At 43.5% G+C, this 24,569-nt stretch overlaps 1 protein-coding gene across 4 annotated transcripts; it reads left to right on the forward strand.

Moving 5' to 3' along the window:
* Window positions 1-2,598: 2,598 nt before the first annotated feature.
* col21a1 (collagen, type XXI, alpha 1) lies at window positions 2,599-24,501 on the forward strand. 4 transcript variants are annotated; one of them, XM_035606417.2, is made up of 29 exons: window positions 2,599-2,639; window positions 7,730-7,857; window positions 8,060-8,620; window positions 8,789-8,954; window positions 9,050-9,278; window positions 9,744-9,914; window positions 11,402-11,479; window positions 12,357-12,440; window positions 13,544-13,606; window positions 14,058-14,111; window positions 14,205-14,258; window positions 14,362-14,415; window positions 16,748-16,801; window positions 16,902-16,955; window positions 17,046-17,099; window positions 17,432-17,485; window positions 18,994-19,038; window positions 19,132-19,185; window positions 19,273-19,326; window positions 20,227-20,280; window positions 20,477-20,548; window positions 20,937-20,972; window positions 21,719-21,763; window positions 22,359-22,391; window positions 22,482-22,628; window positions 22,749-22,803; window positions 22,890-23,081; window positions 23,157-23,234; window positions 23,365-24,501. In XM_035606417.2, exons 2-29 carry the CDS (start codon window positions 7,761-7,763, stop codon window positions 23,550-23,552), a joined length of 2,880 nt encoding a protein of 959 aa, XP_035462310.1. In that variant the 5' UTR covers window positions 2,599-2,639; window positions 7,730-7,760; the 3' UTR covers window positions 23,553-24,501. The 4 variants fall into 4 exon arrangements, with proteins under 4 accessions (XP_035462310.1, XP_035462308.1, XP_035462312.1 ...); XM_035606415.2 differs by lacking the exon at window positions 2,599-2,639 and adding an exon at window positions 2,645-2,781; XM_035606418.2 differs by lacking the exons at window positions 2,599-2,639; window positions 7,730-7,857 and adding an exon at window positions 2,652-2,781.
* The last annotated feature ends 68 nt before the right edge of the window (window positions 24,502-24,569 follow it).

The following is a 24,569-nucleotide window of genomic DNA, read 5'->3' on the forward strand; positions in this document are numbered from 1 at the left end:
CTTAAATCAACCTGAACCGAACCTTAAGCCAACCCCATCAGCTGATGGGGGTGCCATGGGAATCATGGGGGAAACACTACCTGCAGGAGAAACAGACTGTGACACCGGAGCGGCCAGTCACGTTCAGTCTCGTGTATGTCACGTCAACGTTTTGGCTCAGTTTCCTCACAGCAACAGGATGCTGACTGCAGCTCACTGAACGCTGTCGAAATGTGTGGTCGAAAAGACGTTGTCTCTTCATCAGTTCAGTGAATATCAGCAGCATTTAAAGCTCTGTGACTTGCTTTGTGCACAGTTTACATGCGTTTAAATGTCTGTTATGGCCTTATACGTCATACACACAGAAAAAGCATGTGCTGAGAAAAAAATACAGTTTTCGATCCAGTGGTTTGCAACCTACGGGATCAGGACGCACACACAAGCATCACAAGATGAACTTGAGGGGTTGTATAATAGTCAACAAGAAATTATAACATAACATTCAGTTTACATAACAGACTCTTATTTTCCATGTCCGATACTGAATAGTCCTCTTGAGGTCACAGTCTGAAAGAGGAAACAATCTGAGAGGGGGGGGGGGGGGATCACTTCCACTAAACTAAACTGTATACTATACACATCAGAGACACACGCCCTGTAATGAGTTGAAAGTAGTCCCACTGCTTGGTTTAATGGGGCAGAGGCAAAAAGGAGATTGGGGCCTAGACTGTATAACAGATAACAGATACAATTTGTGTTTCTTTTTTTACTTACTTACTCTTGCACTGGGATTTGCACAAGATAAAGCAGCTGTCGTGTCATGATCAAGTAAATCAATGTGTCCTTTCCAGGCATAGACCTGAACTAGTTACCTTTTTAATCAACAGTTATGTCATCTGGAAGAGCTCACCGCTGAAGGTCATCTGTGTCACATTTACAGATACGACCACAGCTCCAAGTTCTTCCGACCCACGTGTGTGCCCGCAGGTCCGAGGAGACAAAAGGGGCTCCTTGTAGAAAAACACAGGACACTGATTTTTCTGTTTCATTGATGTGCGACGCCAGTTGGTGTCAGACCAGAGACCTGTCTGTGAAGACAGCGGATTACTCAGCAATTGGAAAGTCTAGTCTCACCAGCAGGTTGGCCACTCCCATGGCTCTAAACACCAAAACAGCAACTTAGTATTTGATCCACCAGAGTGTGCTGAGGCTCAGGGTCAACCGGTCCGTCACCCAGGGGGCTCCGCCTCAGCACATCTGACGGCATCCTCAGCGCTGCCCGTCATGTGATATTTATGTTTCGTCACAGGGAACTATGATGGTTTTTGTTCGTGCCGTGCCTGCCAGGTATGATATAAGCAGTGGTGGAAGAAGATGTTCTTTCTGAGGTGGAAAAGCCAAACCCCAGCGTAAAAAAGAGAGAAGATATCTCATGATTTAAAGTCCTGCAAAGGAAGATTATAAGCAACAAAAAAACAAAAAGTAAATTAAAACAAAAGTGCTTGTTATGGAGATGGGCCCTTTCAGATATGTCATATTATGATAGATGGTAGTTTACAGAATGTGATAAATATTGCTATAATTTTGAAAATGCATGATTTGAAACGATAAATGAGTAGTAGAGCTATAGGTGGCTGACTTCATGCAAGTTTAAACACAGTTCTTGAGCAAATGCACTTTCCACACTTGGATATAAGCTTGTGTAAAAGAACAAAACCCTGAACTTTGATTGAAACTTGATGTCTGAGCAAGTGGCCGTCAACAGGGATACATCTAACTTTTTGCCTTAAATCGGACTCTTTGCTGACACGACAACTCTCAGCCTTTTTGCATTCTTGTAAATGACTTTAAAATGTTGAGAACATCGGCCTTATATAACCGTCTGTTCTGCATTGTCATGAGCAACACAGCCTAGATTAAAGTGAATATGAAACAGTGCGGCCCAGTTGTGTGTGAGCACACTGTCAGGAGGTCGGGGAGACCTTCAGCAGAGCCTGGAAACACTGAGGCTGTTGTTCGTTGATGCAGAGCAGGCTGCCGCGGAGAACAAGCATGATACAACTTGTCAGCGAGGAATCAAACTGAGATCTGAACGGCTCTCCGCTGATAGCTGACTCAGTTCTGCATTTGTGAAACCCCCCAGCTGTTTGTGCGGAAAAAAAAGCACCACGGCGGCTTTTCCGCGCCTTGTTGTCGTTGACTTGCATTTAATTGCACTTCAAGTCCTGCTGAGGCGTATGCCCTTGAATATAGCAGAACTCGTGCTTGTCCAGCATCCAGAAAACTCCATGTTCTCTGGTTTTGCCCCTAGCAACACACACACACACACACGCGCACACACACGCACACACGCACGATCCAAACCCTCCACATTTGGAAGGAAGCTGTGCTCATTACAATCATTTTCCTCTTAGACTGTCAGAGATAGGCTGTCTGCTGCACCATTTCATGCTCTCCCCTTATCTGCTTCTCTTTCCACCCATGGTAATTGAGGGTGGGCTGCAGGCCAGTAAAAGTCCGGAGTGAGAGATTAGGGGGGGGGCGGTGGAGAAGGAACAAGGACAGAAAGAGAGGAGAGAGTTAGAGAGAGAGGGAGAGAGAGGGAGAGAGAGAGAGAGAGAAAGAGAGAGAGAGAGAGAGAGAGAGAGCTGCTGAAAAAGGTAGGCTTTCATTCAGTGGAGAAACACGTGCACATCTCCACAATTTTCAGTTTCTGTAAACCCCGGGCTGAGGGCAGTGTTGATCACTGGCTCTCAATGAGAGGATTATCGGGAATTCACACAAGGGCTTGGATGCTTACCGGTAACTTTTTGTTGCTCACTTTTGGGGGATTTTTATTTTGTGAGGAAGCATGCTGTATTTCTGTAATTTAGACATGCTGAGGTGAAATTTTGTCAGTGTTCATGTATACAGAATCTGTCGGAGAGCTAATTTGGCAGTGTGCGATTCTCTGGGGGGCTGTTTGTGATCATCATAGTTTGATTTTCATTTCTTTTTCCGTGTGCTTTGTGTCAACACTGTTCAGATTAGTAACGTCAACTTCAGTGTCCTACACACTGTGCTGCATATTGAAGACATTCGGCTCAGTTATCAGTCCCTTGTTTGTGCTCCTGTCATGCAAAGAATGAATGGAATCACCAGGAGATCATTCCTTCTCCTGGCCATTCCAATTTGATTTTTTTCTGACACATTTTGTGCAAGAATGTCAAACAGCGCACCAATGCATTGCATGCACTGTACGCACTGTAATGTTTTTAAAGATGCCAAAAATTGCATGCGCGTGAAGAACGACCACCTTTTTTGACCATATCTGGCATCTGAAGGTTGAACATGTGGACTTAACGTCTATGAGCCAATGTTTTACGAGACATTATTAAACAGATTTCTATGGAATACTGGCGGGGATTGGCTTTCCCCTTGAATTTGGCAATGAAGCCCTCTGATCTTGGCAACTGCGTGTTCACGCTGAACAGCAGTTGTTGTTTTTGGAATGGAACAACTTCTTCACTGCCAAATTTTTAGAGATAACTATAACCCTCAGATTTTAAGTGCATTTAAAGCCACTTCATGAACTACCGACACCAAACAAAATAACAGCCACAATTTTTCTTATTATTTCTGAGCTCAATAGTAAAATCTGTGGTTTAGCACTGTGGTTGAATTGTGTGTGGTGACTCAGTGTCACCCACTCTGAACAGGTGAAACTCTATCTGGTGAAATGTGAGAAATCATGTGTTTGGCAGCTTCCTGAACAGCATATCCAGCTGGAAGTCTCATGAATCAGAGAACTGCAACAAACAACACGCTGAACCCAGACTAACTGGTCTGTGATTGTCCTTTCCATGATCATTCTGTGCAGCTGAATATTCCACATCAACATTACAGTCTTGCTAATCCATTACCACAACTGTCTGTGCTGCTCCAGTAACATCAGAGATCTGGTACTAACCTGCGACACACGTGCACCTGTTCATTCTGCCGCGTTATGCACACACTCCAACTCCGAGCATCACAACGCAGCACGTGTAAAAGTTACGTTTTTATTCCTGAATGAAGGTTGCCTCCCTCCGTCGCGACTACATGTGTTTGGTCACTGTCCACGGCCGGAATTTCACCGTCTGAAAGGTGTAAATGAATTCCACGTGGCTCGAGCAGAGGCGTAGAAATACTCAGTTTGGGTGAAGTCAGCCGAGGGGAAAGTCACTCTGGCTGCGTGGACGCGGGCAGTGAGGGGGGTTTCCAGCAGCGTCCTCCAGCTTCTCCAGGGAGGGGAAAATTCTGAAGAAGAAAAAAAAAGGCCTGCAGCTTCACGCCTCCTTCAACTGTGTTGCTTCAATGCTGCAGTTTACACGGTGGAAAAGTTCTGTCATGTCGAGGAGTGTGACTCCTGCGTAGGAATAAAAGCGTCCGGGAGGCCAAAGGTTACATCCTGGCCACTGTTTTGTTGACCTTTACACATCACAGTTAGAAACAGCTAAGAATACGGCGCATGGTCAGTTCCTTCCTATCAAATTCCTTCCACAAGTCTTGTTCTCTTACACTGTTATTCAGCAAATCTGGTCTTCATTTACAACCGCTTCCTTTTAGGATGTCAGCGGCTTTCTTTTTCCCCCCTCACGTGTGCCGGAGAATACTGTAAAAGATGATTAAATAGAGCAGCAACATGAAACAACATTCAATTAGCAATGTTGCGCTGACATGAAAATGTAAATAGGACTCTTCTGGTTCTCGTCATCCCTTTTCCTCTCTGACTCACTGAGCATGACCGTAACCATCATTGTACTCCACTATGATGCTTTATGCTGCGTATGTAGCATGCTGTTGTTTGTGTTTGACACTTCATTTTGCGGTAATAGTTATTAATAGTTATTTCCTACTGGATATCCAGGACTGTTCTCGACAGAAGAAGAACAGATTGGTTCCAGTTGCTTGACATGGCCCTCCTGTGTACGAGGCTGTAGTCATGATAGCAGCTCTGTGAGGCTGCTTTTTGTCAAATACTAACCTGCCGATAATGTCAATGTTAACAAGCTGATCTTTTTAGCAGGCGTCCTGTTTGTTACGATCATCATCTCAATTTGGCTTTTAGCATTGGTAATATTGACATTAACTCAAGCATCAAGTGGACGAATTGAAAATGTTGGTGCTAGGTGAGAGGGCAGGGTATCACCAAAGTGAAACAACATGGATGTCCGTACCAACTTTCACAGCGACACAATATAATATGTACTGTAATAGCTGGTGAGATTTCCATCAACCTGGACGTACAAAGCCTCCAATTGCGTGTCAGGAGCGAGCAGTTTGGATCAAAGATCAGGAATACCACAAGTTCATCTTACAATTGCGTCACATTTAGAGGTTATCGTGGGATACCAGCTTTCACGCTGAAATCTTTGCTATGCATCTCTGGAGTGTAGGTGAAGCATTTTCAGCAGTGGGCAATGGATGTCGTGGTGCAGGTGAAGAGTGGGGAGCCTCGGGGCTGGGAGCCCCCTGAAAAATCATTACGGATTGAATCAATCAATCAAGTCATAAACAGAATGGCCAAAGGGGCAGAACATCAGCACAAGCGACGCTTTTTTTTTCTTTTTCCGGCACAGCGGATTAATTAGGAAAACATGGCAGCGGACCAAAAGAAATAAATTATTTACTAATGAGCTGACAAATTCCCAAACTGTTCAGACGTGCCGTTTTTGACAGGGTGTGAAATAATCTTTCTTTAGGCGCTGCCCACCTGGCGACATGAGTACAGTGCTTCAGTTAGTGCTTCAGCAGCATGTGACAGTAGCCGGTTAAAATTACTTCATGTGCATGATGGGAAGGAAGGTATTACATTTAGTTTTCATCCACGAGGGAGGAAAAAGTGTGGGAGGGAAGCTTTGCTAGCAGGGCGTATTGCACTGGGGCCAAGGGCGGGCAGCGACTGGCAAATAGCGGCGGATTTGAGGAAACAGCTGATAATCCCACAGGAAACCGCGAACACTGGTTTGAGGGCAGTCGTGGTCAGAGGTTCAGGGACTTGTTTAGGTGGCAAAGCTGGCAGTGCCAAGGGGGCATGCGGTAGACGAGGCCCCGAAGGAAAATGCTTAGGTGAAACCGAGGCGGCGGAGGCTGTGCAGCCAGATGGGAAAGATAAAGTGCACCGCATGGAGGATGGATGCAAAGCTTTGAGTACAACTTGGTGGTTAGCAAGTGCATTAGGGATTTATGTGCAGCACTGTCTGTGGCCGCAACGGGAGGTAGGCAGCGAATGTAACTCAGGAAAAAGCAAACACGGGGGCTGATGGGATTTGCACTTACGCGCCTCAGTGACGTTCAATCATGCTCCGGGTAGGTGGTTAATGAGCAGCACGGCCTCTTTAATGCCGTCAGCGCAGCGTGGCGCCCCGCACGGTTTGCTTTTGTGGTTCAGCTCTACCAGAAAGACAATATGAATCATGTGTCGGCGTGAACAGTCTACTTGTCCTGTCACAGTATTGTTCCATTACACGTCAAGTGTGGCTGAGAAGTGTCAAAAATCGAGGTCCCCACAAATAAATAGCATTCAACTTGGATTTTAAAGCTTCTCCCGCCTTATATATAGAAGGTTAATGAAATAGCTGAACTATGTGTAATGTTACGTACTGAAATGTCAATGATTATTTGCAGATCCTCCAAGGAGCTTTTGAGCGTCTTTCAGCTCATTGTTTCGGTCGTAGATGGAAAAAATTAGCAACTTCTTAGTGCAACTTAAGAGCCAAATATTTTTACAGTGACAAGAAAACCAAAATGAAAATACTGAAATGAGACTATTGGACTAACTTTCGCCGAGTGAACAGTAATATGACTCCAAATGACTCATCTTGCTGGTGGGAGGTGTAAATAAATAGCTCTTTCCTATATCAACTTTTCAAGGTAGTATGTCCTCAAGTGTCAAAAGAAATCTAAGAAATTAATACACATTTTCCGTAGGACAAGTTGATTAAAAGACAAGTAGTCAAACGATTTTGTATTCGTTTTACAACTTACTCCATTATTTTGACATTTGACAGCCCTCTTTATTTCCACCCTTTCATAAAGATGTTATTTCCTATGTGATGCACACAATATTTCAGCTTTTATGTGCACACAGTTGAGGAAAACTATTAATCGAGACAAAATCTTTGCACTAGATGATTTCACATATGAATCAAGTTGAAATGCATCAACTGGGACACGAACTGCTGAGTCACAAAACATTAACCGAAAAGAACACGATGGAAAATGAATCATGCTTACAGTTTGAAAGTGTGCATCCTTCCTACTGTCATGCTTGACTCATACATATTCATACAAAACTTAATCAGATCACCTTCATCTAACACACAGGTTGACCTTTGGTGCGTCGTCCAGAGAGGCGACATGACCCCACTGCACAAATGTCGCTGATGTGCATGCGTGTACAATGCTTGAATCATTCATTGTTTGATTTAAATGATATTATGCAGAGCCTGGCAACAAAGCCAACATCCTTGTCACATAACAGAGGGCCTCACACACCCCTTTTAATTACTTTTGTGTGAAATCGCAGCTAGTGGGATAGTTTTGTTTGGTAAGGTTTTGACCATAAAGTCTATGGAGCCAAAACAAATGGCAACCAAGCATGGAAAAAAAAAAGGTCTGTGACTGAGTCCAGGCAGAAATAACTCAGGGACCACATGTCACAAGTGCCTGCATTGTCCTTCTTCTTTTTCCCTGCAATACAAAGCATGTGTTTCCCTTTCCCCCGTAGGTGCACAATTGGAACTTGGTTCTGCTGCATAATGGGTTACAAAGCGACATCCATGCATTGTGTCTTAAGATGCCTGTGCTTCATGCTTCTCCATTTGTTTAGTGCAGCTCAAGATGAAGACATAAGAAGTAAGAGCTCTTCTGTCTTCATTTTCTCACTTTGTCATGCTTGTTGTCCATACATTAAAAACCTGTCAAAAGCATACAACTGGCAAAGTTGATTTGATGTACTGTTAATGCATTTTATTCTATACTTCCCAGCAAACTCAATGTGATTGATTTAAAAACCATTATTGTACGGCGCTAATTGTTTATTTCCCGTCTGCTCCAGGTTGTAGGACTGCACCGTGTGATTTGGTCTTTATTCTAGATGGCTCATGGAGCGTTGAAGATGTCAATTTTGAAATAGTGAAGCGATGGCTTGTGAATATAACGACAAGCTTTAACATTGGACAGAAGTTTACCCAGGTTGGAGTCGTCCAGTACAGCGATGACCCCGTCTTAGAAATACCTCTGGGGAAGTACTCCTCCACCAAGGACCTCATCAAGGTTATGGAGTCCATCGAGTACATGGGGGGAAACACACGGACAGGCATAGCCATTAAGTTTGCCACGGACAAACTGTTTGGCCTCTCCGAGCGCGGCCCGCTCGGAATCTCAAGAATCGCTGTTGTCCTCACAGATGGGAAGTCTCAAGATGAGGTTATGAAGGCAGCGGAGGCAGCTCGGAAAAAAGGAGTAATTGTGTTTGCAATCGGTGTTGGGCCGGAGACAGAAGAGGCCGAGTTGAGGGACATTGCGAACAAGCCCTCTTCAACGTACGTCTTCTCTGTCAAGGACTACAAAGCTATTTCCAGGATCATACAGGTCATACGGCAGAAACTGTGTGAAGGTAAGTAGCCGCTGATCAGTGTGCGGAGATAAAAGTGTTTTTCTTCACAAACATTATGATGTCAAATATCAATTTCGCTACCCATTCGGCCGCTTATCCTTCTCTTCAGTGTGTCCGTCACTCTTTTCGTCACTATGCTTGACTAATTCACTGTGTTTTCCTTTGCAGAGACTGTTTGCTCGGCAAGAATTCCTATAGATTCCCGCGATGAGAAGGGTTTTGATATTCTGTTACATTTGAATTTGGCCAAAAAAGCAAAGAAGACACACGGGACGTTCTATGGCACGAAGGCCTATGAAGTGACGTCTCGCGTTGACTTGAGTGAAGCTACACGGTAAACATCTTCCTTTCATACTTTCCTCATCATCACCAGTGTACAGCAGCCTATTCAAAGCTGGCTGACGGATAAAAACATATTTGGTCAACCAGGAACCTTTTCCCTGACGGCCTGCCTCCATCGTATGTTATCGTGGCCACTCTGAGGTATAAAGGATCCGTGACGGCGGAGGAGTGGGACCTGTGGAGGATACAGAAGCTTGACGGGAAGCCACAGATGGCGGTGACTCTAAGCGGGTTCCACCGCAACGTCAAGTTCACCACAACCAGCGAATCCCCAAGTGGAACGCAAACGGTTACATTTTCCCAGCAGACAGCGAGGGTAACGTACTACTGTGTATTATTACTTTGAGATTCTCTTAAAGGGGTACATGTAAGCATAGATACTGTCACAAAGCCTGGGAAAACACGACAGAACACTTTGTGTTACAAACTGGGAGCAAGGAGTTTGAAAGCTTGTGGGTGTTTACCAGATAAATAGGGTCAAACGATGAAACACTATTGAGAAGCAATATGGGAAATAAAGGATCCAACATTTCTGGATCTTAACTCATCTGTAGGATGACGAGATTTTTTCCCTGCCCTGTAGGAAGTAACACAACCATATAAATGCCACGTCTGCATTGTATTTCATGCAGAAACGTACAAACCCTTTCCCTTTGGATGTTTCCTGTTTGCATGTCGGATTTTTATTTTTGTCCTTGTTCCTTGTCAGAACACTTCCAGGATGTACCACTCTTAATTAATCATTACCTCATTTCTGTTCATTTCCAATGACCAAATGAAGCTGTTTGATGAGAAATGGCACCAGCTGCGGCTGCTGGTCACCGAGGAGGACGTGACTCTTTATGTTGATGACCTGGAGACTGAGACGCTACCACTGGAGCTCCCCATTGGCATTTTCATCAATGGAAAAACCCAAGTTGGAAAATATTTCAGGAAGGAAACTACAGTGCCGGTAGGTTTATCAGCGACAACCTTATAATAATAGATTTTGTTTGGTTCCCGGAGAAGCAATCATCAACTTCCCTATAGAAAGAAGTTCTATAGTTGAGGGAATTCAACATGGATGGTTTATTGCAGCCTCCTAAGAGACGCGCTACACCCCGTGGATAGTAAATCCTTGGCACAAACGAACCAGTTCTCCTCAAGGTCTTATTAATCTTTGTTTTATTCGTCTCAGTTGGAATAATTTGCTCCAACATTGCTGTGTTTGCAATAAATCATAATTGTGCTTGTTGTAATTTGCTCCGCAGAAGGCTGTATGTATGCGAATACCTCCCTGCAAACATTATATAGCTTTTTTGTGTCGTGACACATTATGGAAAAGAAGAAAAATGGGAAAATATTCAAATTGTAATTATGATGTAACATCTATTCTTATGAAACAATTGCACAAAGACACATGTGTGAGCAGTTAAGCAGGTATGGCTTTGTTCGTGCCAACGGTGGTCGTAATGACGCTCAATGAAATGAAATACATGTAAAATAAATTAAAAATCAAGTAATGCTGCCATTTTCAAACGAAAACCCTTAGTTCACCTAGCAGTGGACTGTAATATATACTAAAAATAAATATGATTTAATCAGTTCTGTGAGAAATATTTGGAGTAGGTCTGTGCAGAAAATCCTTTGTTTTAGTAGGAAGGAATGAAGGAAGGAAGAAAAAAAGAAAGAAAAGAATGCATTCATGACTTTTACATCTCCCATGTCGACACACCAACATGAACACAGCTTGTCAGTGAATACCACTGTGTGTACGGACCCTCTGTTATTAGGGATCAGGAAGGTTTAATCCAATTGACAAAGCGATTGTGCTTATGTAAGACAAACATACGGGTAACTGGAAACAGATTTTTTTGTAACAGGATGCTCAAAAGTAGACCACGATTGAACCGCAACGCTTTTTAAAACAACATTACATTAGTGTCAACCATCGAAACCAAACGGTCGAGCGTTGTTATCATGTTTAAAACTAAATGCACTTCGCTTTTAATGATATGTAAACCACAATGTTTTATACCCACAATCGAGGGGCGTCGCACTTCTGTTTTCAAGAGACTGGAATTAATATAATTCATATGTGGTGATCATCTCTCGTCTCACATGAAGCCAAACAGCCGATGTGCTGGAGCCATTTACCACCAACATCAACAAAATACCATACAATGGAAGAACGGTGTAACGTCGCTGCAGAACACGTCCCACCGCCGGTGGAGGTCTGGCAACATGTTCGCTGCTCAAAGCCCAATGAGTGCACTTATCTTTCCTCCACCAGTTATACGAGAGCACGTTCGGTTCATTAGCAGCGAAGGTCTGATAAAAACTGGACTCAGTGTTGTATAACTGCCCCTCCATTTAGCTTGTTGAGAGTCTCCGGCAGGTTGTGGCTGTGTTTTAACAGGAAGTCCTTTCCTCCCTCTCTCTTTTTATCCTTTCCTTCAGTTTGAAATTCAGAAACTCCGCATCTACTGTGACCCTGAGCAGAATAACCGCGAGACTGCGTGCGAAGTACCTGGAGTCGTGAGTACACGAGTCTGAAAAGCATCCAAGATGTCTTCTTGTCACCCACTTCTCACCTTGATCCAGCTCCATCTGTTTCTGCTCTGAAACGCACCTCACAGTGGTTTTATTATCAGTCACCTCCACACCTCTCGTACCCGCAGTGCATGACATGAAGCGTCCTTTGCTTTACATTTCACCAGTGCAGTGTGTTGCGCGGTGGAAGTGTGAAGTCAGCGTCTTTATTATATTTTGAGTCACATCTGTTCATGCATAAAATGATTTGTCGGAGGAGGAGGAGGACCCGTGTCGCTTCAAACATACTGTACTGGCGTCGAATGTGTTTGTGAATCAGTGGCCCATTGCCACGTTGGCATGGGAAGCGCTATGTCCACAAAACCAGTGCCAAATTGCTGTCGGTAATGTGAGGACAAAAATATATCAAAAGACGCAATAGGAGATGCCTAAAGTGACAAACGCTTGCCAAGCTCCGCCGCGCCTCCCATCTCCCCCTCCCCCTCTCTTTGTGCTTTTCAGCGATTTACTTGCAAAGCTCAGTTATCAATTTTATAACTCACTGAGGGCTCAGATGCCTCTCACGCCATTTGATATCAAAACAAAAAGCTGTTTATGGTCCATATTCAACTAGAACTTCATTTTGTGAACTAGGTTGGTTGTTGTTGTTGTTGTTTATTCTGTTTTATATAATCTTAAACTGGATATCTCTATGGTTTTAAATATTGGTTTGACAAAAACAATATTTATTGTTCTATTTTAAGACTTGTTTTTGAAGGTTTTGGAAAATTACAACGGGAATTTATAAATCAATCAAGACTATAACTGCCAATACCCTAAAAGAAAACTGTACAATAGATCTAGTTATGCTTGTTCATTACAGTGCTCCAACAGTCCTGATTACACTGAACCTACTCAAGAACCTTGTGTTTGTCCTCCGGGATCCCCTGGACCTCCAGGAATGAAGGTCGGTCCAACTCTTTCTTCTCGTTGTTGGTCTTTTGTCTTGTTGTTAAGAAAAATATTGCCAGAGTGAAAACATTAACCTCACACACTTGGCCATCAGACATGAGAGTTTGTTCCATGCTCCAGCAGCTCCCCAGTGTTCAGGCAACTGGTCAAATATTTACTTTAAACAGTGGTGGCCTGTTTAGATTAAGTAAAACTTTAACAGCGTTGGCTTGTGTATAAACTCAGGAATGACAAAGAGACTAAATGGCTTCTGTTTGGAAGAGAAACAAAAAAACCTCTATTTTTATTACAGCCGAGGAAATGTGCGCTGAACTCCCAGGTGATATGTAAATCCCACTCTCTGGGTCAGACAATGATCTGATGAGCACATGAGGTCATGCTTTACCGAGACATTATATCTGTATAAACACAGATTTCCCTCATAACAGAGACGGGGCTGGAGGTTCTTTTAACACTTTTCATCTTAAATACACAGTTGCCCGCTGAAAACGTACGGCTTTATGAATTATGGATGCAACGAACTCTGTCCTCTATTCTCCGCATAGGCAAATTGAGGCTTGTCGTCGTGAGTGAGTCACAGTTCTTCTTGTGAGAACCGCTGCTGTTTGCTGAAAACAAACCAGACCTCTGCGTAGGATAAACACCAGTTAGAATGGAAAATTACCAAACTAAGGAATAAACTCCACATCTCTGCCTTTATTGATCACACTGTATCAACCAAATAATAGTCCCGGCCATAAAAGCCTTTACGCAAGGACCTCCCCCGGAAAGATTTTTACCTTGGCAACCAAACACTATTTTAATAAAACTAACGTGGCTTCAAGATAGTTTGCCTTTATTAGGTCACCGCTGAGCTTTTACTACATTTACTAGTAGATCCAAAAAAGTTGCATTGCTGACATGCAGATGTTCCTTATAACCACACGCCGAGCCCGATCGCATCTCAGCGTTTTTTCCCGTTTCAGTGATAAATTAACGTGCAACACTACACTTGAGAAGACATCTTCTTACCAGAGAACATTTCTGATCGATTCTTTATTTTCGGCCATTTATTTTTGTTACATGTGACTAATTTGCCCTTTTGCCATTTTTCCACAGGGAGAACACGGAGGCACTGGTAAACGTGGTCAGCCGGGGCCTGCTGGTGCTGATGGTAAGCCTGTGAGTACATAGTTCAATATACACGCATACAGTACACAACCGCCCGCGCAACACTGTCACAGCAGCATCCACGGGGGCATCTGAGCAAAAATGCCAAACCCATTCGAGTTGACGTATCCACTGGGTCATGACAGTTTCTGCTTTTTAGCTCTGTGTGGTCAGGACTGCATCTGGATGTTTAAACACAGCGGTGCATTTTGCCTAATTACTTATTTTTTCCAATGGCCGAATACGAAAAACATGTCTGATTGTAGAGATAGTGGCAAGACAGTCGTGATTTTTGTGTTTTGAAAACCAACCAGAAGTGAACCACCGATGTCCGATAGCATGATCAAAAAGAAATCGAGGCCCACAGCCTATAGGGCCACTCAGACAACATCTACACATCTGAAGGGACCCAAATGTTTAACCTTGTGCGTGTTTCTCTCGTCCTGCTTTGGTTACATTTAAGGGTATCCCCGGCGTTAGAGGGAGTCCAGGGCTGCCAGGTCCACCAGGAGTAGAGGTTAATAAGATTTAACTTATTCCGCCTTCACATTAAATTCAGCATCGGGAGTAGAACAATTTTAAAACTGTTTTCTTTTGATACTCCCGCCAGGGGCTGCGTGGGCCACATGGGTACAAAGGGGAGCAGGGGAGGCCCGGTGTCACGGTAGGAAGGTCAAAAGCGCGTTCATGGCACAGTGGCTTCCATTGTCACGCCGTGTGATGTGTGACTCAAAACCAATGTCGTAACAGAGAGTGTGTCCTTTCAGGGTGAGAGGGGTATGCCCGGATTACCAGGAACATCCGGGAAACCAGGAGAAAAGGTGGTGACATGCATTACTCCACTGTGACACCTATATTTCCACTTCACATCGTGTCTCAATGATCCTTCATAGCTTTTCTTCTCAGAATACTCTCTAAAAGCTGTTGTTTGAGTCGGATGTTTGTCCAATCGCTGCAGTATTGACGGACCAAAGATGAGAGGGAAAGTGCGGGTTAAAACGTGAAAAATAAACCAAAAATGCGAAATTTGTCAAGCTGCATCCCCTTTTTATGAGATCAAATGTGGGCTTGACCGGAAATTCCTGCTAGACACATCAACGTGGACCTTTCAAACGCTGTTGCATCAATCACTCTGGAAACCATATGTTATTAATGTAAAGCCGGGTCCCTTTGGGAGCTGCTACACTGTGGGACGAGAACGCTTTGCAGAGTACAGTAAGCACGAGGGCCATCGGAGACTTTTAAATGTGTTGATATTTCCGGACTTTGGTTCTGCCCTTCTACTTAGTGAAATCAAACAGACCTACTGTCTTTGCTCTTTACAGGGGACCTCAGGTGTATCTCTTTCCTCTTGTTGATTTGTTTTTTCCCCCGTGAGCCGTGAATCTTGTGAATCGATTATGTGAACCGGGGACACGAGAGATCCCAGAAATCTTTACAAAACAGATCCCTCCCCCTCAGAGAGGACTATATGTCCCTGGCTGCAGTGCACCTCACCTACTCCAACATTTTCCAGAGAAAAATATACGTATTAACAGTAAGATTCTCCTTTCACCAGATGAAACCCAGACAACTCGGCCAACTCTCACATTCAACGGTGATGATTTTGATCGCTACAATATATGGAGGCGGTCAATGACCCATGTAGAACATGTGTTATATAATCCGTGAATCGCACAGATGCCATTGACACCGCCACAATTTAAAGTTTCAACTAAGTCGGCTGAATTTCCTGAGTCGAGAGCTGTTTGCTCTCCAGGATGGCTGAAGAGCCTCCACGCAACAGAAGACAATCTCTGAGGACCAAGATGTCCTCGACCAGCGGGGAAGCCACTTCTGTTAAAATGTGAGGGGTAGTTCTCATCCTGTAGAGGGTCATATTTTCTTTTGGAGGCAATCTCACAAACTACTACCCCAAATTGTTCCCACATTGTAAGACCACCAATGGGTGTAGTCTCATTTTCCTGGCGTTGGATCTAGAAAAAGTAAACACGAGCTCTGTGCTAAATTAAGTCAGAAGTGCATAATTCAAGAGGAAAGAGGAAGAGGGACTGTTCGCCACTTCGACGAAAGCTGGCCGCATGTGATTCCTCTTCCCGACCGCAGTCATTCACTACATTACAAGGAGCGTCTTGTAGCCGGCGTGAGCATCCAGTCTGATATTGATCTCTACAGTTCACTAACACTGTAACTACAGTCTTGGTGAGTGAGCGCGCCTGTTAGTGAGATTCCCTCATTACATCTTTTCTCTTTCCTGGTCACCAGCCACTGCTTACCGTATTAATGCCGGCACCCCTCCAAGTTTTATGATCCATGTGAGTGCACCCCGGGATTCGCAAACACAGTCCAATAAGACAAACACAAACGCTACCCCACCAGGTGGCTTCCATGTTCTTTTCTCTCCTCCCTGACTCCCAGTCAGCCTCTTTTTTGGACATTGAATTGCAAACAGAATCTGCTGTGACGGACAAAGCGGTTATGTTATGTTATGATACCAACGGAACATGAATGCGTGTTCCTGATTGTTACCTGTTTGTTTACTGAACATTGAATTCAGCTTAAAGTGAAAAGAAATAATGTAGTCATTGACTACAATATCTTTTTATGTACAAAATAGTTTTGCAAATGAAGCCCCCCCCCCCCCCAAAAAAAGACTGTCACCCTCAGAGGTCCCCGAGCCAGCCAATAATTAAGCCATCATTCGGTTTTCACACTGAACAGTGATTTGTTTCCTCTTGAGCTGATTAGCACTGCTTTTGAATGCCGGAGTGCAGAACTGGCCAGAACAAATGATGTAATGCCGTGCGTCGCTATGAATTCGTCCCTTTTTTCATTCTGACAATGTGAAAATACAGTGACACATCGTTCATGTTTTGGCAGCGTTCGACAAACCCTAGTTTTAGGTTAACCAGTGCAAATGTTAGACTGCCAGGATGACGCAGTTGTTTGATTTATTCTCACTGCTGACTATTGTCAAACTCTGACTACATATTTGTGAACATGTAGGCTATACAATGAGTCCATTCTTGTTCATTGTACAACATGTGCTTCCCGATCTGGCTGATGAGGAGTATCTTAATAAATGTTAGAAACATGGACGATATTGTTGGCCTAATATCTAATATCTATATCATATCTTTTACCATTTCTCAGGGCTCAATCGGATCCACTGGTGCTGCAGGGTTACCAGGAAAAACTGGCCAAGTGGTAAGTGCACGGACAATACGAATGGTTAAAAAAACAAATTGTCACTGAGCACGAAACAAGAAATGTGACAACTGTAACCTGGACGGCATGATGTTTCCAGGGAGGAAAAGGAAGTATGGGACCTCCTGGGCCGCCCGGTTATCAAGGAGAGCCTGTATGTACAGTATAAGGCAAATCAGAATCAAATCCAGGAGTTTTTGTGTCATCATAATTGCGTAAAAAAATCATTTTTCTCTGATTTCAGGGCCGACCTGGGAGAGAAGGAAAGAATGGATTTCCAGGGGGGCCTGGTCAAAAGGTCGGTTTGTTTCCACAGTTAAGGAGAATAACAGAGGCGTGAGGTTGGCTGCATCTGCGCAACCTTTACTGTTCCCAACAATTGTGCTGTCGATGTTTGGCAACCATTGGGAATGGAGTCGCACAGCGCTGTCGTCCCCTTTTTCCAAATTCCCATTTGACAGTTTTTAGTAAACATCAAAGTTGTGTTCTTCATGTTCTAGTTAGATTTCTTTTTAATGAATCCAATGTGACATGAGATGTGTATGCATCAAATTACGGGGCTAATAAAGTGAGATCTGGACGGAGATGAAACGTGTTGATAATGTTTTTTAATTTCTCCAATGTGTTAAGGGAGAAGTCGGGGCCAGCGGCATTCCTGGCGCCGATGGAAGAGCGGGCCATCCTGTGAGTTGTGAACACGGATATTGTTCAATGTAGATGTTTAGTATTTTGTAGTTTGCTGGTGCCGTTAGTGTTTATGTACATCTTCACTTGGACTCAAGTGATGCAAATTGTGCATGAATGAAACATGAAATGAACTGTGCTAAGGTTTAAACTTTTTGCCAACAACAACAGGGGGAATTCCTGTGTATGATACTATTCGGTTCCCAAAGTCCTTCACAAATCATTGAATAAATAATAATGTACATAACAGAATTCTAAAATAGACCCTTTTTTTTCCGTAGCAGGACTGCAGTGTGTTAACATACTGTCAGCAGTACAGAGAATACTACCCCTGACAGGCAGTAAATTAGGGGTATTTCCCCTGTAGTTCATCCAAGGATAACCCTGTTATGTAACAGGCAGTGCTCCGGCTGTAATCTACGGCAGTGAAAGTAACTCGGCGAGGGGAACGCTCTGGTGCTCTGGCAAATCTGTTTTAGGAAGAAAGTGTTTGCAGCCGGGCAGCCACCCCACTGATCATGACTTTGAGAGGGGTCCAAAGGTTTTGAGATGGGTCCACAAGAGATGAGTCAGTCGCTCCACAGGGCGGAGCGCCATATTTCCCCCACCAGAACAATGGAGCTACAGACGTATCCAGGGAGACGGGATTAGTACTGTACTTCCCCCGAGCTAAAGCAAGAGGAAGTTAGCACTTCAGTGTAGGCCCCAAACATGGGGATGCTTTTTTTAAATCTATAGGTTAAGTGTAAGTGTCTGGGTGGCTCTTTCTATATTTCTGTTTCCCGGCCTGCCTGAATACAATCCACTCACTATGAACATATGCTGCTAAAACGTTTGTGTGAGGCAACCACTGCGCATCTGAAAGCGTTTATCTGAGAAAGAAAACAGCTATGACCAAAAACTAAAGAGGCTGCATGTGTTGCATTGAATAACCATTAAGTGCGTGAAACTCAAAATGTTTCTCTTTCCTTCTCTTGCCCCCACATGCAGTTCAAATGGCAGCTACTTTTTCGTCTTATTGCATTTATCAGCAAATGAGGCACATGCGTCTGCACGGTGGCGTAGTGGTCAGCACTTTCTCCTCACAGCAAGAAGGTTCTGGGTTCGAATCCCGGTTCAAACGGACCAGGGCCTTTCTGTGTGGAGTTTGCATGTTCTCCCCGTGTATGTGTGGGTTCTCTCTGGGCTCTCTGGCTTCCTCCCACAGTCCAAAGACATGCAGACTGGGGTTAGGTTAATTGGAGACTATAAGCTTCATTTGTTACTGACACAATGAAGCGATTATTTGAAAGGAAGTAAACTGGGAACTGTAGACTTCTATGCTTATTTAAGTAACAGTTTAGAAACATTGAATACGAAAAAGATTCAAATCAGTGTTATTTCTGTAATATTGTAAATCGCTAGCAGTGGATATAAGAGCGTGAACTGGACAGGACTGTATTAATAGGTATTCTTTGACACTCTGATCTGCGTCATAACATGCATGTTATCTCCCTCCTCGGTCCCAGGGTATGCCTGGGTTGCCGGGAACTGCGGGCCCGGATGGACAAAAGGTAACGAGTCCCCAAGAGATGTGCAAAGGAAACTGATCCGCGATTTGGCTCATTCTCTGTGATTAAGCTGGTATGATGTGATTCTCATCTAAGGGGGAGGCTGGTTTGCCCGGACCAAGGGGCTTCGCAGGGTCGTCCGGACCTCCTGTAAGTAAACAGCTGTTTGTGCACAAGTTCACCGCGCAGCGCTGTGTGTTCATGTGGAACCTGAACAACTTCTTCGCTCTCCTGCAGGGTGAGATGGGTTTACCTGGTGCGCCTGGTTTAAAAGGACCAACTGGACCCAAGGTAATCGTTCATGCTCATTGGAAGGTTCGCTTGGATCTTCTTCAGACTGCTTTAACGTTGGGAGTCAAAAAAGCTACAATGAAGCTATTGCAAAAATAACAACTGACTTTCTTCTTCCCAACAGACATCAAACTGTTGTAATACCGTCTTTAAAGAGCATAAACTGTGCCCTAGATGTGATGTGAAGTCATCCCTCACTGGCTCAAACTGACCCAGAAAAGTCAATCCTGCAACTCAGTCTACACAAGCTGATTTATGCCAACTCCATGTACATTTACCCAGCTGCCAACAAGTATGGATGTTGATCCCCAGGCCTATACAGTACCAAACACATTGTAACATGTGGTATCATTAGTTTCGATGAAGTTTTCATCTTCTAAAGCCTTTGTGTAAAAAGCCTCTCAGAAAGCTGCTTGGGTCAGCAGCATTACATGTTTTCTTTGGTCACAGTTTTTTCTAAAAATGAACCGAGCAAGGAGTGACGATCTCGCGGCCACACCGGCACTGCTAAATTAAGCGATGATCCGGTCCCACTGCATCCGTCAGTGGAATTTCAGTGGAAATGTAAGCCGTTTGGGCTCGGCTGGTCTGGACGCTCTGTCTCTCCTGATCACTTTTCATTAGCCGATCCGCCTGTAACATGCCAGTGTGTATTGGTGAATGGCACACGAGTGAAAACCTAGTTCATGGACAGGAAGGCTGGACTGCGATTTCATGGCAGATCTTCAGACTGCAATTATGGGGGCTCGTTCAGCTGAAAAATAAAGCCTTCGATGAAGCATGTTTTAATACGTCGAGCTGCAATATCCCAACAACTTTATACACGTAACTGCTTCACCTCCATGATCAACATTTCGATTGAGTGTTTTCTGTAACATAAATTTTATTTCTTAATCCAAGGGGAATAGGGGTGAAAATGGAAATCCAGGGTTACAAGGAACACCAGGGCCTGTGGTATGTTTCCTTTTAAATCATCTTATATAAACCAGCTGTATCTCTGACTTATACTGTGAAAAAAAAAATTGAATCAATAAAGCTGTGAGTGAATAAATGTGAATTTAACAGAATCATTTTCATATTTCCTATATTCATATAAAATGAAGTGTATCCTTGATTTTAATGATTGGTCTTTAAATGAATGCTTTTCAAGGGGAGTGCAGGGGAACCAGGAGGCGCAGGTCAGCCGGGGCACCCGGGCATGCCAGGCCTGAAGGGCAGCACGGTACTTCACCATTCCCCATTCCTCTCCCCCCTTTCATTCAGTTGAAACCATTTTCAAATATTTGATTTTATTATTGTGAAAATTATAGTTTGACTAGCCTGGTCAAATTTATAATATGTCCATTGAAATTTAGCCTTGAATGTTGTTTTTTTCCAGAAATACCACATTCTATATGAGCATCTCACTTTACATTACAATCACTTGTTTGTGTTATCTTTGGACATGTGAAGTTGTTAAAATAAACAAGATTTGAGAAATATTAAGTAATAAGTATAAGTATAAGTAATATCTATCTATTCTTTTTCTATAAATACTTTGGAGCTTGTGCCCGCCCCCCCGCTGCACAACATTTATAAAATAACAAACCATGTTCTTTATTGTTCACCAGGGACAAAGGGGAAATCCAGGCGAAAGAGGAGAGCTGGTAAGACTGGAGACACAATCCCACAGCCATCAACCCTGGATGAGTCACACAAGCAGATCATGCCACAATCTAATCAACCTCTATAATGCTAATCTCAAATCTGAAATAATAATAACTGCTGAGAGGTCAAGAGCTTAAAAGAAATATAATTGGCACTTATCACTATTGAGGGTTGAATCAATGGAGACTTTTGGTCTTTAAGGAAATGGTCACAGCTGGTCTGTTTAAATCAGAGTAGAAATCCAAATCAAATCAGTTTTGCAAGCTTGTATTTAACAGTCTGCTGTCTGTTAGGGCCAAAAACCTGTAAGTGAAGGAACATGTTGTTTCTGATTCACTTTATATAGAGATCCAACCTATTCTAGTGGAAATAAAGCCTCTGTTATTATCACATGTCACATATGGGTTTGGAAAACAAATGGGGCAGGCATAGTTTGTCTTTTGGAGGTATAACTGGATGTTTGCTGTTCTACCGACTCCATCGTGGACTCATCCTTTATGCTATACTGGATTAATTTCACATCATGAAAGCAGTGTGCCATTGTATTTATATAATCAGAACTAATGGGTGTAAATGTGCCACATTTCAAACCACATCAACATCAATAAATGTTACAATAAACAACATCATCAATGATCAGGTTTTGAATCCACATTTGAATCTTCAGTATTATTCACAGCACTACTGTAGATACTGTACAGACTAGTGTCATGTTGTGATATTGACCTTATCAATTTCTCACCAGGGATTGAAAGGTGAACAAGGAGAACATGGTCGGCCAGGGGTTCACGTGAGTTTCTTTTTGATCACCCCTGTCGGAATATGATCACTTATGTAAAAAACGAACCAAAAAACACGTATATTCTGCTTTTCTTTAATAACGTATACTTGTCTATAACCCGAACTAAATGTATAAGCATTGGTGTCTCATGGTCCAAAGTACTGAGATTCAACTGAACTTGGGCAATACATTTCTTATAGAATATATTGGTTACCTCCACCTATGATATGATCTATCATATCAGCTGTATGAACTGGTAAACTAAAGCATTCTGCTGGAAGCCAGGGAAGTTACAATGAATCAAGAGTTTTGAGAGTCGACAGTGCCACCATGTGGCCATTTATATACCGCTTGTAAAATGTAATGTTTTCAAACTTCGAACTATGAAGTCAGAGTTCCTGTGTGATCCAGTACATTTCTATGTCAATAATAAGTTTACAATAATTGTGCTTGATATTTACATTGCTTTGACCATATCCATTGTGCATTTCAAGATCTCAATGTAGATTTTTTTTAAGTACCTGAAATAATACATTTTGAGGAATCTTGTCTGGGTGCAGTCTTCTTGCTGTAATTTTTGAATGATTTATTGTTTGACTGACAGGGCTCCACTGGTCCAATGGGACTAAAAGGAGAGGTATGTTAAGATTAATACAAAAATTACTCTTCCTCCATCGAGCCTGAATCATCATGTGGATGGCTAACACCCGGGCTTGTATTTTGCCAGAAAGGGACAGCAGGGGATCTGGGGCAGAGAGGTCAAGAAGGTCAAGGGGGACGGCCTGGACAGCCGGGTCAGTCAGGCCCACCTGGCCCCCGGGGGATTGAGGGGGGCACTGGTCCACCTGGCCCACCTGGACCCGAAGGAAGATCTGTACGTGTGAGACACATCGTGTACAAACCTTTTTTTCCCATTATTATATTTTGTGAGACTAACTGATATAATCGGACTGTCGTTCACTGGAGATCCATATGATGCTCTACTTTTTTACAGGCCAATGAAATGTCGGACAGTCACATTCGGCAAATTTGCAGAGACATTCTCCAGAGTGAGTACCATTAGGTTCTGACCATTGATGTTTTTCTCTTTGCTTCCCGCCACACTCACCTGAACTCTTTTCATCGTCGATCACAGATGAGCTGCCTATGTTGTTGCTGAGCAACCAGCAGAGCAGCTGCACCAGATGCCAAAGCCGGCCTGGATCTGCCGGTCCTCCAGGTCCAGCTGGGCCCCAGGGAGACCGGGGTCTTCCTGGACTCAGCGGCTCCAGGGGACCGCCAGGCCGCCCGGGTCGGCGAGGGCCCCCTGGTATCAACGGGCTCAAAGGTAAGTGCAGGCATCAAGTCGACAGCATGTTATCAATTAACCATTTGGCTCTGAGAAGGACACCTGTGTTTGCAGGAGAGGCTGGTTTCAAGGGTGAGAAGGGGAGCCCTGGTCGAACCATGATCGGAGACCAAGGACCACAGGGGCCTGCAGGTACATAATGGGACCAATCGATCAATTTATTGACCGAAATCACGTGGAAGTTCATTTGATGAGGCGCTTTTATTCAATGTCACCATACCATCTCTTTGAGCTGCTCATGGTTTCGTATTTTCATCTGCAGGTCCAGTGGGTCCCCAGGGTTACAGTAACCCAGGTGCTCCAGGTGAGCCTGGACAACCCGGTCTAAGCGGAGCCGAGGGTAAAAGTGGGAACCCTGGCGTCCCCGGCCAGCCTGGGGTGTGTGATCCATCCATGTGCTATGGTAGCATGATGAGGCGGGATCCTTACGGCAAAGGGCCAAACTATTGACGTAACAACTGCAGGCACCAGTCTCGAGCTGATGTGGAACAAGCAGCCATTCTCAGGAAGATCTCACCTTTACAGCTCCTCTCTGTCGTGGAAACAAAACAGACCTCTTGTAAACACCTTTTTTTTTTTACGTGATCTCAGACAGTCAACATGACCAGATCCTATCACATTTTCTCCATTGGTATTTTGCATGATTGTTCAGATGTCTCTGGGCATGCTTTAAAAAAGAAATAGATTTGATAATTGGCTATAACCTCTCAACTGATCACCTTGGATTCAATGTCTGGGTCCCTCTCTCGGGGCTTGATGGCTGGTACATTTTCCCACATTGCCCCCCGGTGTTGCTTGGTTGCATGTCGCCGTCTACATTTTCACAGCACATAGACTGGGTGCTATATGTCACACAAAAACAAAAAACAACAACTCCTACAATCTATAAGTTCCATGTTCAGTGACTTAACTTTGAATGATGTCAGAAATTGTCATGTTTCAGTACAAAACTGTGAGTTTGATTTCCTGTAGCTGGTGATGAGCTGCTGTGAGCCCGCGTTCCCGAAGCATCCACACGTAACTCTTTATGAAAACCTTTTACATGAGCTAATACTGTGTATCACCCCAGATAAATCCATAATAACTCCCCCTATTATAACTTCATCCATGTGTCTTTTTATTCCAGTTAAGAAGTAAGATGTTAAAAGTTTCACCATGTAAACAAAAAAAAAAAATGCTGACAATTTAGTTTGAATGTCATTAATGTTCCCGAGGCTTCACTTCCATTACTGTAGCAGGTCTTTTGTTGTTATTTATGAGAGCGTCATGACTGTGTATTTCAGCAGTGACATGTCTTAAGAAGCTTTTGTAATTTTATTTTGTGTTGAGCTGACTTTTGTATGAATCTTTCTTTTTTTTTTTTACTAGAATTAAAATATGTCAAGGATTTGTGAACTTGGATCGTCCTCGGCTTTGGCCTCAAAGTTTCAGCTTTAATTCAGGACTCTATCATGTCGTCGATCTCGC

This window comes from Scophthalmus maximus, chromosome 10, assembly GCF_022379125.1.
Source record: "Scophthalmus maximus strain ysfricsl-2021 chromosome 10, ASM2237912v1, whole genome shotgun sequence".
NCBI classification, from domain to species: domain Eukaryota; kingdom Metazoa; phylum Chordata; class Actinopteri; order Pleuronectiformes; family Scophthalmidae; genus Scophthalmus; species Scophthalmus maximus.

What these genes read in the sequence shown, in the direction of transcription:
- col21a1 (XM_035606417.2), top strand. Translation starts at nt 7,761, where the DNA reads ATGGGTTACAAAGCGACATCCATGCATTGTGTCTTAAGATGCCTGTGC. An exon ending in CGTGCGAAGTACCTGGAGTC is followed by an intron (nt 11,480 to 12,356) that starts GTGAGTACACGA and finishes TGTTCATTACAG; the next exon opens with TGCTCCAACAGTCCTGATTA. An exon ending in CAGGTCCACCAGGAGTAGAG is followed by an intron (nt 14,112 to 14,204) that starts GTTAATAAGATT and finishes TACTCCCGCCAG; the next exon opens with GGGCTGCGTGGGCCACATGG.